We start from the raw sequence: 15137 nt of genomic DNA, 5'->3' as shown, positions 1-15137 counted from the left end.
CAGGCTCACCTGCCCTGCCCAAGCCTCCAGGTTCCCCCACTACTGCCCAGAGGAACAGGATCAGGGCCCAGCTAGGAGCAGGGGATCCCACCCACAGGCCTGCTCCTTGGGCCGCAGTCTCCTTACCTGAGAAACGGGGAGAAATCATACTACAGACTCTGCCGGTTCGGGAAGCATGGGTGAGGACGGGGCTGGCACCACGGCTGGCTCAGCGCTCTCCCCCGACGGCCCTCGGCCGGCCTGCACATGGCCCTGCCGAGGCCAGGCCGGAGCCCCGGCAGCCCATCCCTGCAGGTGCCCTCTCCGAAACGGGCCCAGGTATGCGCTGCGCTTGCCCAGGAGTGAAGTCCGCATGTGCAAAGGCCCTTTCGCACATCCTCTCACGGGCAGATCTCTCTGATCCTAAGATCAGAGCTGGCGAAGAAGACAGTGGCTGCTGTGCAGACTGTGCAAGCCGTCCCTTCCCCTGGGCTCAGCTCAGAAGTCTGTTTCCGCCCTGGGGATGCGTGGCCGCTTAGGCTAGAGGAGGAATGAAGCTACGGTTGTCTGCCCCATTTCTAGGTGAGGAAACCAAGGCCGGGCATTGCAGGGACTTGCCCCCGCCCCCCGCCCCCACCCCCGGCTCCCAGGCAGCTAGCCAGCCCCACTCTGCTCACCCCCGAGCCCCTCCACGGTTGTGTTTCCTGCACCGACCACAGTGCACATACATACCTCCATTTGACAGGTAGGTGAACAGAGGCCCAGAGGAGCGAGTCACCTGCCCGGGACTGAGCAGGAAGAGTCCAGGGCTGTGTCCAGTGCGGTGGAAACTTCCTTGCTTCCCGCACGCGGCCACCTGCTGACCCGTCCCAGTGAGCCCAGCTCCGCCCTCTGACCCACCCCTGCTTTGTCATCTTGGAGGGGGGCGTCCTTCCCACCCCCACCCCTATATTTGGCCAGGTGTCCCTAAGACCTTTGTCCTCAGCAGTCTCATTTCGTGAGATCAAGCTGCCCTCAAATAGCCGGTATCATCAGTGACTAGAAACTTGCCCTCCGTGGGCCCCGGAGACCTCCGCCCCAGGGGAGAACGGCTTTGTTTTCTCGCTCAGTCCCCTGCGCATTGGCCCGGCAACAAGCACACCCCAGCTTTGTGTAGACACTAGACTCTTCGGAGAGTGAAGAGCCCGGCACACTGAGAGGACCCTGCTCTGCGGGGGGGCCGCCTGCTGCAGGAGCAGAGCGGGCCCCGCTATGGCCCTGAGCATCTTGTCTGAGCACTTCTGCAACCGAAGGCCTTGCAAGGTGACAGTGGGGCGGGAGCGGGCTTGTCCTGGGGATGAGCTTGGAGCAGGCCCCCCAGCCCATGGCCCCTCAGATAACCATCCCTGGCTGGTGCTTCTGTGCCCCCCTGGGGAAGGCACCTGGTCTACAGTGGGTGGGCCTGGTACTGAGGCTGGGGGAGGGGGTTTGTTCCGGGCCACCCACCTGGCTGGTTGGGAGCAGAGCCAAGGTAGGCGGTGGTTACCCCAGTGCCCACTCCAGTCCCAGGGCCTGAAGGGGGCCTCCCAAGGCAGCCGAATATGTCCTGCGTGGTGGTCCTGCCTGACCATCAGGCTTAGGGGCTGCCCTGGGGGCGCTCTTGGCCCAACATAAAATCAGACTGTGGCAATGCCTATGTGGGCCGAAGTGTCAGACGTGGGAAAGAAGGCTGGGGCTCGGCTGAGGGTCAGTCCCACCCCTCGGAAGGGAACGGATTGAGGGAGCGTTTCCATCTGGAAAAGGCTCTGTGCCCTTGCATGTCCTACCTGGTCTGGGGGTGCCTGGAAGGGGCCCAGTTCGCCCCGTCTTGGCCTCTGGGGGGAAAGATGCTGTCGGAAGGCCACTGGCTATTCTGAAGACCGAGGTCCTAGAGCACTTCAGCCTGGGGGGGCCAGGGCTGGGGAGACGCTGGGGCCCGTGAGGAGGTCACACTGCTTTAGGGCCTACAGTGCTTTAGGGCCTACACTGCTTTAGGAAGACCCTCACCTCCTCAGCGCCCACCTGCAGAATGAGCGTCTTCTATACCAGAGGGCATCGGGGTTTGGAAAGGTCTCTGGGAGCAGAAGGGGTAAGGGGACCCACAGAAGGAAATCCGCAGCAGGTGGGTTCCTAGCGAGAGTCCCAAGGAAGAGGTGCTGCTAGAAACATGGGGTGTGACCTAGAGGTCCTGTTCTGCATACCTGTAGGACAAGGACAAAGGACTGGGGTTTCTGGGGTTCTTCATGTTCCGGTGGCTTCTGTCCCAGGAAGAAAACTGGTGACAGTTTCTGGGGCCCAGGGAGAGAGAGGGGGCACCCCGGACTGTGCTTAGGGAGGGTGGAGGTCGCCAGGCATCTACCGGAGGCCCCCCCCAGGCGGCCTCCCCGCTCACCGCCACCAAGCCTGCCCAGCGGCGGGACCTGTGGCGGCACAGCGGCCGGGCCGGGGACTGGGGGCGCGGAGGACGCCTGGGGTCCCCGTGCCCGGCTCCAGCGCCGCGGATCCCTCCCGGGTTTTGCGGCCGCCGAGCCCTCCCCCTGCCCCCTCCCCGCTGCGGCCCCCTCCCTCCTCCTCCCCGCTCCTCCCTCGCTCCGTCCTCCGGCGCCCGGCCTCCTCCCCGCCCCCTCCCCGCCGCGCTCCCTCCTCCCGCCGCCGCCGCTCCCTCCCCGGGCTCCGCGGTCGGACCAGTGCTCTGGCATTTCCTGCAGCCGGGCCGCGCCGCCAGCTGAGCCCCGCGCGCCCGGCCCGCCGGCCCCGCGTCGCCGCACGGTAGGGGTAGGGGCGCGGCGGGCGGGGAGCGCCGGGCGGGCCGGGGAGGCGGCCGGGAGGGCCCGGGGAGGGGCCCGGCGGGGCCGCGGCCGAGAGGGCCCGGAGCGTCCGGCGGCGGCCGACTGCGGGGCCCGGGGACGGCCGCGGCCGGCGGGGGCCCGGGGACTGGGGCGCAGCCCGGCGCGCGCGACAGCGGCCTGGCGGGGAGCCCCGGGGGCGCGGGGCCGGTCCCAGGAGCGGGCGGGCCGGGGCGCGGGTGGGGCCCGGGCGTGGGGAGCGGCGCGCGCAGCCCGTCTCCCGCCCGGCGGGGCCTGGAGGAGCGGGGCCGCGGGGGGCTGGCCGCGCGCGCCCCCAGCCCGGCGCACCTGGGTCGGGTCTGCGCCCCGCGTCCGGCCTCGCCGCCGTGGGCTTCCTCCGAGCGCGGCGGCGTCTGGGCCCGCGGAGCGAGCGGCCGCCCCGGCTGAGGGACGACCCCTGCCTCGCCCACCGCCCGCAGTCTCCGTCTCCAGGCCACTGACCCCTAAAGATAGGGTCGTAGCGGGTGTTGGGAGGGGGCGGCGGACGTGAGTCTCCCGGAGGGTCCCGAGCGCTGGAGGCTCCTGGGGAGGGTGGGATGTGGTGGGGGGGCGCCGTGGGCAGCCCCTGGGGCCCCCTCCCCAGCCTGGGCTCGCAGGGCTCGGCCCCTCTCCCCGGTGGGCTGTCCGCTGTCAGGGGCCAGCTGGAGCGGGACTTGGAGTGTCTGGGGACCTGCACAGGTCCACTGGGTGGAGGTGGGCTTCTCTGCCCCACACATCCTTGGCTGGGCCAGGCCAGGCCTTGCTGAAGCAGATGGCTGGGTTCCGGCTCCTTTGCCATCTTGGGATTCCGCGAACTTGCTACTCTGTCTACACCGGAAAGAATTTAGGTACGCATCTGCCTGTCTGCCTGAATCCCTTTGACAGGTGGGCCTTTGGGATTGTACTCAGGTGCGTCCCCCAGGCCAGGGACAGGCTCAGGGTGTCACAGCTAGGGCCGTGGGCATGGCCTCTGGGTTCGATGTGTGTGTCCTTGGCCCCGCGTGCACTGTGTGGATCCAGGTCCCAGAGCGCAGACACCCTGCCCTCGGCACGAGCAGGCTGGGTGGGCTTCGGGCTGCGTTCTTACCCCAATGCCTTGGTTTTGCAGGGCCTTGTGGCTCCTTGAACTTGACCGGCTTTACGAGCAGCAGGGTTCAGGGGCATCTGACGCCCCCCTTCAGGCTTCAAGCTCCGGATCTCGGATCCCATTGTCTGCCCCACGTGTGTGGGGCCCCGGGGACCCGGGAGGCAGCGGCCAGTGGGTCTGTCTGCTGTGTCTTACCAGGCTGTGCTGAGAAAAGGTGACAGAGCAGATGGGCCAGGCGAGGGTCTTCTGACCCCGCCTCGTCCTGGGGAGGGGGGAGGCCTGTGCAGAGGCCTGGGCAGGGCGTCCTGGAAGCCAGCCCAAAGCTGGAAAGCTGGTCCTTCCTGGGCCCTGAAGGCGGCGAATCTGTTCCCTTCTGAGCCCTGCTTCTGGCTCCAACCGCTGAATGCGGCCCGTCCCCCTTAGCGCGGCGTTCACTGTGCTGAGTGTCCAGGATCAATGTCGGTCCTGCAGTGTCTTCCCGGAGAGCCGGGGGAGTAACCCGACATGTAAGCAGAAACCTGCATGAGGAGCCCCTGGTTTGCAGGCTGCTGGGTGTCTCTGGCCGCTGTGTTTTGGGGGCTCGTGCTTTCTGCCGATTCTGTGGTGTGCACACGCGGTGTGCAGGTGGAGGGGCTCCCCCCAAGGTGACAAGGTGACAGAAGCATGCCCTGCCCCTTTCCCTTGTGTTGTCCCAGCGACAGGTGTGCGGCCGCAGCTGAGAAACCATGCAGACCCAGCTTCCGGTTGTAGGGGTGAGGCATGAGCCCCAGGAGGGGGGCTGAACGGTGCACGACAAGAGGACCCAGACATCCTGACACAGAGGGAGCTGTCAGATGTCGTTCCCCCGTGGGGTCCCTGGGTCGAGTGCCTGGCTGGGGGGAGTGGCAGGGTTGGGTGGTGCTGTGACCTCCCAGCGGTGGCCAGGCGTGCTGGCCCGGGAGCTCCCCGCACCTCCGCGCCCCTGCCCACAGGCATCCGGCCCCAGGAGCAGCCTTTGTTACTCTGGGGCCTTTGCATTCCCTGTTCCCTCGTCCTCAGTGCCAAGCAGCCCTCAACTCAGGTGTCGCCGGACCCCTCTGCGGTCACGAGGCGCCCGTTCCAAGGTAGCTGGGCGGGCTTCGTTTCCTTAGCCACGCGGATCCGTGTCCGAATCGCCTCCCTTCTCGGTTTGCTTCACGGAATGACTGGATGCGGAGAAGGCGGTCGGTCGGCCCAGAGCCAGGCCACGGCAGGCGCTCAGCGTTCGCACGCGTGGTCGTCACGCCCTAGTTGCCTGACTGTGTGCTCGGGGCCCGGCACGCAGTGGGTGCTCTGTGCTCACGTGAAGCCACGGGACTGCCCTCGTCTAGGGAAGCCAGCGTCTTGAGACGACGCCCGCTCCGCGTCTCCCGTCGGGTCCCCTCATGTGCTCATGTTCAAAAGGCCCAGCTGCGGCGCTGCCCGGGGCGCCCGTCCTTCCTGAGTTAGAACCGGACAGCGCACCGTGGCTTACCTGGGAGGAAAGCCTACTGCTGAGCGGCACTGAACCGCCTGGGCCCCCTCTCACCCTCTCGGGCACGAAGGACTCGGTGAAGATGAGGCCCCACAGGTGAACTGAGTCCCGCTGTGACGGGGAGTTTTAGGAGGCGTAATGAGACCGTGAGGAGGGATCTGGCAATACCCCATCCCATGGGTCACTGCCCCGTCTAAGGCCCGGGCAGTCTGGAAACCAGGCATAGGCCGCGCTCTGCTTTGGAGACGGGCAGGTCCCCAGGAAGGCAGGGGGAGGGGAGGGAGTGGGGGGCCTCCGCGGCCAGCGGGCAGGTGGGCGGCGCCCTTGTGCCTAGGCCACAGCCACACTGGGAACAGCAGCCTGCCCGCAGGGACGCAGGGACGGGCTCCAGGCCGAGGGGAAGGAGCTCCTGCTGCTTCCTGGGGTGAATGGGCACCCAGAGGTCGCTTCAAGGGCCAGCTGATGCCGAGGAGGGACAGGAGGTAGGGGGTGCCCTGGGATTTTCTTGCCTGCCTGGCAGGCTGAAGCTGGCAGAGGGTCTCTTAGAGGGCCCGTGGCTGCATATCATGTTCCCTGGGCCACAGCAGCCCGAGGGGACCAGTGAGCAGCGGAGCAGCTAAAGGGGGAGGCCAGATCAGCTTCATGGGATGGACCCCACCCCGCTTGTCAGGAAGCCCCCCAAATCCAGAACCCTGGGCCAAGGGGGCAGGACAGCCACACTCAGACCTGAAGTCGCCCCGCTGGGGGATGAGAACTATCGCCCGGGCCCCGGCTACCCAGAGCCCAGGGAAGAGCCCTCCTGCCGTTACTTATGGAATGTGGGTTTCTGTGCCTCAGCTGTTTCAAGAGAGCGCTCCTTCGCTGGGGCACGGCGTGGGCTGCCAGTTCTTGTGTGTACCCTGGAGGTAGAGGAGGTTTTCAGGATGTCGGGGGGTCAGGGCCTTTGCCAGCGTGGCCCTCCCACGGGCCTTGAGGTTGTAGGCCCCTCGCCCCGGCCCTGGGAGACGGGATGGTCTCTGCTCCACACCTCCCGCTCAGACCCTAAAGACCAGAGTGGCTGTCTGGGGTTTGGAGCACTTTGTTTCCGCCTTTCTGCAGTGGCCCCTCGAACAAAGCCTGGGCCGGGGTCTCCGGGTTAGCCGCATAACCCGGTCCTGGGGAATCCTGAGGAGGGGACGGAGGGGAGCCCTGGATCCCTGCCTGCCTGCCCCCGCCGAGCTGCTGCACTGGGCTGAGCAGAGCGATGAGATGACTCCACAGCCTGGCTTTGGCGCTGCAGAGATGCCTGACCCAGGCCCCCGGCGCTCTGCATGGACCGGGGGCGGCAGGGTGGGGGTGAGGCTGGGCCCACGGTGGGCGGGTTGGGAGGCCTGGGCAAGGAAGATACGGCTCTGGGGTTCTTAACCCAGGTGCTGGGGGCAGCGGAAACTTCCTTTGCTATCTGTAAGTGCAGGCCACAGCGGTCCCCTGAGAAATCAGATGGTCTCCTGTGTCCGTGTTGGGTAAGCGTCAGCCACACGTTGGTGGCTCTGGCCAGCTCCTCAAGAGTTAGAAACCAGGTGTGGGCGGTGCTGACCCAAGGCCAGCTGCACAGTAGGACCACGGCAGGGGGGGTGCTGGGGAGGGGAGGGGGCACGGGGAGGGGGCGCTGGGACTTGGCATTAGAGCAGAAGCTGAGCTGTAGGTGTGGTGACGAGGAAAGCAGTGGGACAGTTACTGCACCTGCTGCCTTAGCATATGCTGTTCCCTTGCCTGGAACACTCTTCCAGCCCTGCAGCGGACCAGCTGTTCGGGGAGGCTCGGGCCTGGCCTGGCACCTTCTCTGTGGAGCCCGCGGTCTTCGGGGAAAGCTTGCAGGAGGCCCCCTCGCCTCCCGTGTCGTCTCTCTTCTTCTGTGCCGGGCCTCCTGCTCCTGGCCCGACCCCCTCTGGTCTGAGCCCCCGGCTCCCCCTTCCCACTCGCTGGCAAAATGGCATTTGCTTTTCCCCCGGCCAGACACGAGCTGCTGCTTTTGTTTGCTCGGTTTGGGTGTCTTGTTATACACAGAGGCAGGCAGAGAGCTGGAACTCATCAAGCCAGATGCCCCGGTCTGTAAACACGGCCTCTGCGGAAGGTGCTCCGACTTCCCGTGCGGGCTCCGTGGATGCCCAGCGCCTGCTGGTTAGGACGTGGGCTCCGCAGTCCACGCACTGGCCAGGAGTCCCTGCCCCTCCTCTGAACCGCCTCTGGCCAAGTGGCCCTGGGCTAACTGCTGGAGCTCCAGGCCTTGGTTTTCTCATCCATGAAATGGGCGTCACAGTGGTGAGGACTCACAGTGGTGAGTCCTGTGCGGGAAGCTCAGCGCCGGCCCCACGGTGCGCACGGAGCCCAGACCGCCCTCTGCCGGTTCAGGCACTGCCAAGCCGCTGGGCTCTTGGAACAGGGAGGGACCGACTCCTTATCATCCATTAAAACTGTGATTAGTGGGCGATGCTTGTGAAATGTTTAAACACAGGAGCCACACAGAAGGATACAACCGTCCCTGGGCCAAGGTTGCACCGTCCGGCTCTGGTTGCTTCGGGTTTAAGGCCCGGAACGTGGAGCAGAGCGCAGGCCCCTGACTGCCCACGAGAGCCTGCAGGCCGCCCTGCTCCCCGCACCCCTGCTCCTCTGCTCCCCTGCTCCCCGCACCCCTGCTCCCTGGAGGCCTTCCCAGCTGGGCCCAGCCTGTTTCCGGGTTTTGACGATATATGGACGGGTCCACAAACAAGTGCAGGGCCCCTGGCTGGTGTCCCCTCCTGCCCTCTCTCCTTCCTCTTGGGTCTGGAGGCGCAGAGAACCCGCCAACGCGCGTCCGCGGCCGTCTGTGGTTCTTTGGGGTTGCGCGCCCCTGCTCGTCGTCCTTGCTCGGTGTGAGGCGCGGGTTGTTTCCACTCTGCCACCCAGGGACGACCGGCTCGTTTCCATTTTATTCCATTTTCTCCCAGGAGCGCGTTCTCTGTCCGGGTCTCACCGGGCGCGGGGCCGGGAGCCCGCCCAGGGCATCGGCCCGAAGTGGGGTCTCGGGGTCCGAGGGTGTGCGCCCGCCCGAGCAGCCCAGCTGGATGCGGCCGAGTGGCCACTGGTGATGCTGTTGGGGGAGGGGATCGGTGAAGGACACAGAACGCGTGTGGAGCTTGAGACCCCCGGCCCGGGGTGGGTGAGCAGGGGCGGCATCTCCCAGCAGGGCCAGGGTCCTGGGCCCGAGGCGTACGTTCCTAGCAACTCAGCTTACTCCCCTGGCCCTGGGGCCCCACCCGCCACATCTGTCCCCGTGGGAAGACCACGGGCTCCCACCCCACTGGAGGGAGATGCCGTCCCCCGGCTGCTCTGGGGCCGGGGCTGCAAGCTCGACGGCTCGCCCCGGGGGCACGCGGGACAAAGAGGTTTGCCAGGGCCCCCTAAGGGGACTCTCGGTGACCAGCACACGCTGTTAATTAGAAACAGCAGATCCATGTGGCACGATGACGCTAGTTGATGACACCACCTTAGACTTAAAATACGCCAAGACAGTAGAATTTACACTTCTCACCTCCGCGGAAAAGACGGACACGAAGGGGACAGATGCAGTAACCGGGTGGGGGGTCCTTGTACAGCGCGCGTGGCTGTGCCTCCAGAAAGCTGGGAGAAGCAGCGGCCTGATCCGGAGCCCACCACGGTCCAGGGTCCCATTAAGCTCTGCTCCGAGCCAGTCAGAGTACACAGGCCCCCAGAAGGACCTGGGCCGCCGCCAAGGGTGCAGGAGGAGGGGCACGTGACGGCTACGCCCCGGACCACGGGGGCCCCTCCCCCCACGGTGGCCCTTTAGAAAGCAGACGTGGCCTTTCCTCCGGGCAGGATGTGGGCGATGCCGCAGCGGGCTGTGGGTGCTCATGCCCGCTGGCCTTTCTCCGGGCAGCCGTGTGGGGAGTCGTGGGGGCCCGTCGGGGTCGGCCCTCCTGCCCCGCCCTGTAGAACTCTGGCTGGGGCGGGGGTGTTCTAGGTCCCCTGCCCCCCTACACACTCAGAGGATGGGGAGGAGGACTTCAGCTGCCTGTAACCAGTGCTGTTCAAACAGCCCGGAGCCCACGGGAGGAAGAGCGGGCAGTGCCCGGAGTCCCTGCGTGGAGCTGGCCACGTGAGCTTCGGAAGCGCGGCCTCTGCTCTGCGGACCCGCCCGGAACGCCGAGTGCAGCCAGGAAAGGGGGAAGACGTCCTCCAGGCAAAGCGGACGTGGGCCCATCACTCTCGGTGCGGCCGGCTGGGGGCGGGGCGGGTGGTCCCATGGGCGCGTCCCCCACGCGGCACCACCGCTGCCGCCTGCCGCGGGGCCCCGCCAGCCTGTCCTCTCCTCCCCCCGCCTGCCAGAGGGCGCCCTGGGCTGGCGCGCCGATTTTACGCTGTGATGGAGCGAATGGCAGGAGGAAGACGCGCGGGCGAGTGACTGTCTTCCCAACCCGATCATTATTTTGAACTGTGTCTGCTTCTCAGTTTATTTTTAAATCTCAAAAGCGCAAGGAACACGCTGTTTATCTCCGGTGCGCCAGCTCTCCCGGCGTGGCCGTCCATCACGTCCCGGGCTGCGCTGGGCCACCCGTGGGAGCACGGCCCTTGGGGACCGGCCTCCTTGGGGCCGGAGGGCAGCTTTGAGTACACTCAGTGGAAATCTTTCCAGCATGGGTTAACCTCCCCCCCCAGGATTCCTCATGGCTTTAAGGTGTGAGAAATCATTTAACCCTTTCCCGGCGACGATTCATTTTACAAGGGATGAACATTTTTTGAAGGGTTTGAGATGAACTCTCTCCTTTAACCCTTTGAACACAGCAGTGCACCAAGCCCTACCAGCATCCCCGTCTGATGGATGGGCACATCGGGACTCGGAGAGGCAAGAAAACCTGCCTGCGACCATCCAGCAGGGGTGCGCGAGGGGACGGGGACCACCGGGCCACGTGCCCCCCACCCCCAGCGCGTCCGGGACTGACTGTCCCTCCACTAAATGGCCCCAGACCCCTTTCCCGATGCTTTGTGCGTGTTGCAGCCTTGCTGTTTATTTTATTTTCTTCTTTAAAAGCTTGTTTCTGCTTCTAGCCTGCTCCCATCGAGGCAGCCAGATAAGGAAGATTGTGGGGAGGGTGTGCAGACCACGAGCTAGTGGGGCTGCAAGGCGACCCGAGATTTGTCCGCGAGTCGTGATCGAGACCGCGAGCGGAAATGTGACTTAGCTGCCGGGACGGTTGGTCTCGGTGTGTTCTTCATTCTTGCCCAGGGTCTCGCGGGGACGGGTGTCCAGTGCGCACGGGTGCCTGCTCTGTTCAGGCTCGGGAGGGCTTGTCCAGAAGCTCTCGGTCAGAGGCCGCCGGCTTCCCACAAAGTATGAGCCGGGGAGGGGGCGGCAGAACACGGGGGTGGAAGGCAAGCGTTTGCAGGCGGACGGGACTCCAGCCTGGACCCTACAGGTGCAGCATGCTTGGTGGGTCTGGTTGTCCCTGGAGGGCAGAGGGCGGGCAGGGCGCCGCCGGGGGCTGGCATCCCGGGCACCCCGGGTTCTGACCCGGGTGATGGGTACGGCCCTGGTCTAGAAAAGTCGCAAGGCCGAACGTCTGGGTGGTTTTCTGTATTTACATTTTATTTTGTGGCTGAGACCCCGGCCGTCAAGGCGGGGCCTGCTCGGGTGGAGGGAGCGCGGGCCCCTGGCCAGGGTGGGACCCCACACTCTGAGCGGCTTCTGCCGTTTTCAGGACGCCTTCTGGGGGCTTTTTGGGCTTTTCAGGGCTTAATTTCTCCACCGCCGTCTGTGCTGTTACTCTGCAGCGTGGCTCTGTAAATCCGCTCGCTTCTTTTTACATAAGCGAATTTGTATCTAAAAAGAACCTTTCAGTTGTTGCGACAGCTAGAAAATCCTCATCGTCTGTCATACAGAGCCAGGGACTGCGCGAAGCCAGGAGTGGGTGGTCAGCGCCCCAGCCGCCCCCGTCCCTGAGACAGAGGTCGGCAGGACAAAGACCAGACTCGCCTCCCTCCCCTCCCTTGTCGCAGGCAGGAGGCTGGGAAGAGACTGTAGAGAGAGGAACGCTGTCCCCAAGACCAGCGAGGAGAGCAGTGTGGCCGCTGCTGGCGGCTTTGTCTGCCGTCTGCCCACGTTTCAGGGAGTGTGGGTGATGAACTCGTTTGGAGTCTGGCTCTGGAGGCAGAGGGGGCCCGTGGTGGCCCTTTCCAGGGGCTTCCAGAAGCCGGCCGGGTGGGATGGACAGGCTGCCGCCGGACCGCAGGAGATGACCCGAGCCACGGGGCTGCAGTGTTGCTGCGTTGCCTGGAGACCCCTCCCCGGGGGACCGGCTGGCATCTGCAGAGTCACAGGCCGGTGTTCTGCCGGGTTGATGCTGGGACGGTGTCTCAGCCACACGGGGCTGGGAGGGACGTGGGAGGCTGCTCATGGGGGACAGGGCAAGGGGCACAGGGAAGGTGGCTGTGTTTGAGCGGAGCTGCCTGCAGTGTCACTCTCCTCCGGTCTGGACAGTGTCCAGAGGGAGAGGGGCCTCGGCCTCGTCCTCGGGGCAGGGGAAGGAAGCCCCACTCCGCTTCGGTTCAGGCCACTCCTGCTCACAGCTTTGACCTTGAGCTGAGGGCCTGTGTCCAGCAGGGACTGCTATGACAAGGGACCGCATGCTGGACGGGGACCCACAACCTCAGAAGCCTCTTAGCGTCTCCCAGTTCCGGAGCCAGGAGTCCAAAATCCAGGTGTGGGAAGGCTCGAGGAGAGGATCCTTCCTGCCTCATCCAGCTTCCGGGGCTGTAGATGTCCCTGGGCGGTGGCCACATGGCTCCAGCCTCTCCCCTGTCTTCATGGGGCCCCTCCTGTGTCTCTGTGTGTCCTGTTCTCGTACAGGAGCAGAGTGGTTGGGTCGGGCCCACCCTCCTCCCGTGTGGCCTCGTCTTCACTTGGTCACATCTGCAAAGACCTTACTTCCAAAGGTGGCCACATTCAGGGGTCCCAGGGTTAGGATGTGGACATATCTTGGGGGGGACACCATTCAACCACTGCACCTGGGAGAGGGTGGCCACAGCGGGCAGCAGCAGGGAGCTCGCTGGGATCCAGAAAAGGGAGAGTTAAGAGCCGGGCTCAGCTCACCGGGGTGATGGAGAGATGAGGGACGGTTCCGGAAACACGGAGGTGACACAGGTATGGTCACGCTGTCTTCCCAGCGATCCTGGGTGTGGGTTCAGGAGCTGCCTTGTGTTACACACGAGAGCTGAGCTGGGAATGAACACAGGTGTGACCACTGGGGCAGGACATCCACCCCACGAGGGAGGGGGTGTGCCCTGTGCCCCTCACCAGTGTGCCCATGTGTTTCCACAGCACCCACCCCCGCTGGGCACAGGCCACCGGCCCCGACATCCGGGATGCAGGAGGCCAGGGTCTTCAGCCTCCAGGCCCCTGCCCTGCCCCTGAGTCCCTCCCGGCCCACGGCTTGCATCCTGCGGCAGCAGGCGGCCAGGCCTGGGTGCGTTGTGCGTGCCCACATCCAGGCAGCAGCACAACTTTGTCCCCAAGGCTCTGAGTCCCTCCCACTGTGCGGCTCTCCGCTGCCCCCAGGCCTGGAGGGGGAGCCCGAGGGAGGGCCACTGTGACCGGGGCACCCAGAAACCAGAGCGTATCCTTCAAAGAGAGCCACCTCCAAACAGAAAAGGAGAAAACAGTGACCTGGGACTCGGGACCCTGAGAACATCTCCTCAGTGCCCCTCTGCGGGGGGCTGCTGTTCTGGACACACACACACACACACACACACACTCACACACTTGTAGTCCTGAAGCCCCTTCCCGTCCAGATCTGGAGCGCTGCTCCTGGGACAGCTGTGCCCTTGGGGGAGGCCAGGCTAGGGGGGGCATGGCGGCTGCTCGGGTCACTCCCGAGGTGCTGACGGTGTATGGCCCCGTGTCCACATGCTGTGTGCACACGCCCGTGTGCGGCTGTGCGTGTCCGGGGTGGGGGCAGTGAACACTCAGGGTGGAGAAGGGAGCAAGCCGACCCCGCACCCGTGGGCACCAGCAGCTGTGCCCTGGAGAGCATGGAGAGTGTCCAGGACCAGGCTGGGGCGGTGGCTGCCCGCAGACATGTCAGGTCGGGGAGAGGTGGTGATGATCAGACAGGCAGGAAGGGACAGGAGGCTGCCCTTGCCTTGGGGGAGCTCCGACCTGTGCTGGGGCCTGGGTGCTCGCCGGCACTGACGACCTGCCGGGGGGCTGTTGGGAATCGCACCTGCCCTGGGCGGCCAGGTGACCGTGTGTTAGGGCCGGCACCTCTGAAGGGGGCTACGCTGAAGGCTGGGGAGTCCTGAGGGTTGGATTCCCAGCCAGTGGGAGCGCACGGTCTCGGGGGGCTGCAGGCCATGGGGGGTAGGCCACGGGGACGCTCCGCGGTGGCCGCTGCCTCCTCTTCCCCCTCGCGGTCCCGCCGGCTCTGGGTCCTCAGCGGCTTTCCTGTCTCGGGGAGGTCCGGGGCCTCCGCCCAGCTTGCTGTCACCTGTTCTGCAGAGGTGACTGGCTCCTTTTCAGTCTTTGAAACTCTGAGCCTTCCGGGGGGGATGGGACTCGCATGGGCTCGTTTCTTCTCTTGCTTGAAACCTTTTAAGAAATTCTCCCTTTACGCCTCCCAGAGAAAGCTTTCTGCTTCTCCTTTTTCGCCGTAGAGCGTGGAAAATGTCAGATACACCCAGAAGCGGAGGGGACGGCGGAACAGAGGGCCCTGGGCACCCCGCGGCCGCTGACGCCAGCCAGGCGGTGTCGCATCCACCTGAATGCGGTTTAAAATAGCTTTCTGGGCTCACCCCCCCCCGTCCTCCCTCCCCCATGCTGTCTTTCTTGGGCCACCTGCCTTTGTCAGCACCGGCAGGGAGGGAGGCGTCCGGAGGAGCACAGCCTGTGGACGGTGGGAGGGCGCCGGGCCCCCCGAGACTCCCCTCCTGGTCTGCGCCCCATTCCCGGGACAGGGCCCTGTGGCCACCCACCCAGCACTGCAAAGCACAAAAGGCAGGGAAGGTTCTGGAGCTCACCCCCCTCCCGGAGACCCCTCATGAGCTAGACCTCCCCGTGGGGTTGAGCCCACCCTCCCAGAACACGCCGTTTCCTCCTCCCGCAGTGGTGGGCTTCTGGGAGCAGAGCCCCTAGCTCTGCCTGCGCTGGCGGGCCCCACCCCGGCGTACCCCCCGCCCCGTCCGTTCTTGGCCACTCAAGCGAAAGAGAGGTCAGTGGTTCAGCCCAGTGTGGCTACTAAGCGCCTAATGTATACACAGCCCAGTGGGTCGGACCCTCCGGGAAGCATTCGTTAGCACCTGCTAGTTGCCCCGTGATGGCTGCGCCCCGGCCCCTCTGCGCCCCCCCAGGATACAGGCCCTCCCTCCTCCTTGCTTCCTTCCGGCTGGTGATGGCTCTGCTGGGGCGTTTTCTACTGTAAAGCCACTTGCGCTCATCGTGGGGCCCGAACAGATGGGGGAGGCCCTCGTCACACACGATGGTTTACACACAGACGGATGGCGACAGTCCTTGTCATCGAGGCTCCGCCTGGCGCCGTGGCACTTGGCTTCTCCCAAGCCCCCGCCCCGCCCCACTGTGAGACGCGGATCCCGCTGCCCTTGTGCGGCCGCGTGTATGACCTCCGCGCCCGTGGCTCCTTCGCCGCCCGCGCCCACCCGAGCGTGGCGTCCTCCTCCTGCGGATAACACCGCAGAGCACGTCCCTCAC

General features: G+C 65.5%; 1 protein-coding gene across 1 annotated transcript in view; it reads left to right on the top strand.

Annotated features, from left to right (window-relative positions):
• Positions 1 to 1230: 1230 nt before the first annotated feature.
• OSBPL5 (oxysterol binding protein like 5) overlaps positions 1231 to 15137 on the top strand; it is a gene marked incomplete at its 5' end in the record, with an annotated part of 50124 nt that continues 36217 nt past the window's right edge. Inside the window, one exon of the mRNA XM_080816408.1 lies at positions 1231 to 1281. Within this exon, the coding sequence (XP_080672534.1) occupies positions 1231 to 1281 (51 nt within the window). The remainder of the gene's footprint in view (positions 1282 to 15137) is intronic.

This window comes from Martes martes (assembly GCF_963455335.1).
Source record: "Martes martes genome assembly, chromosome: 10".
Taxonomy (NCBI): domain Eukaryota; kingdom Metazoa; phylum Chordata; class Mammalia; order Carnivora; family Mustelidae; genus Martes; species Martes martes.
This window is presented reverse-complemented; position numbering and strand designations above follow the sequence as displayed.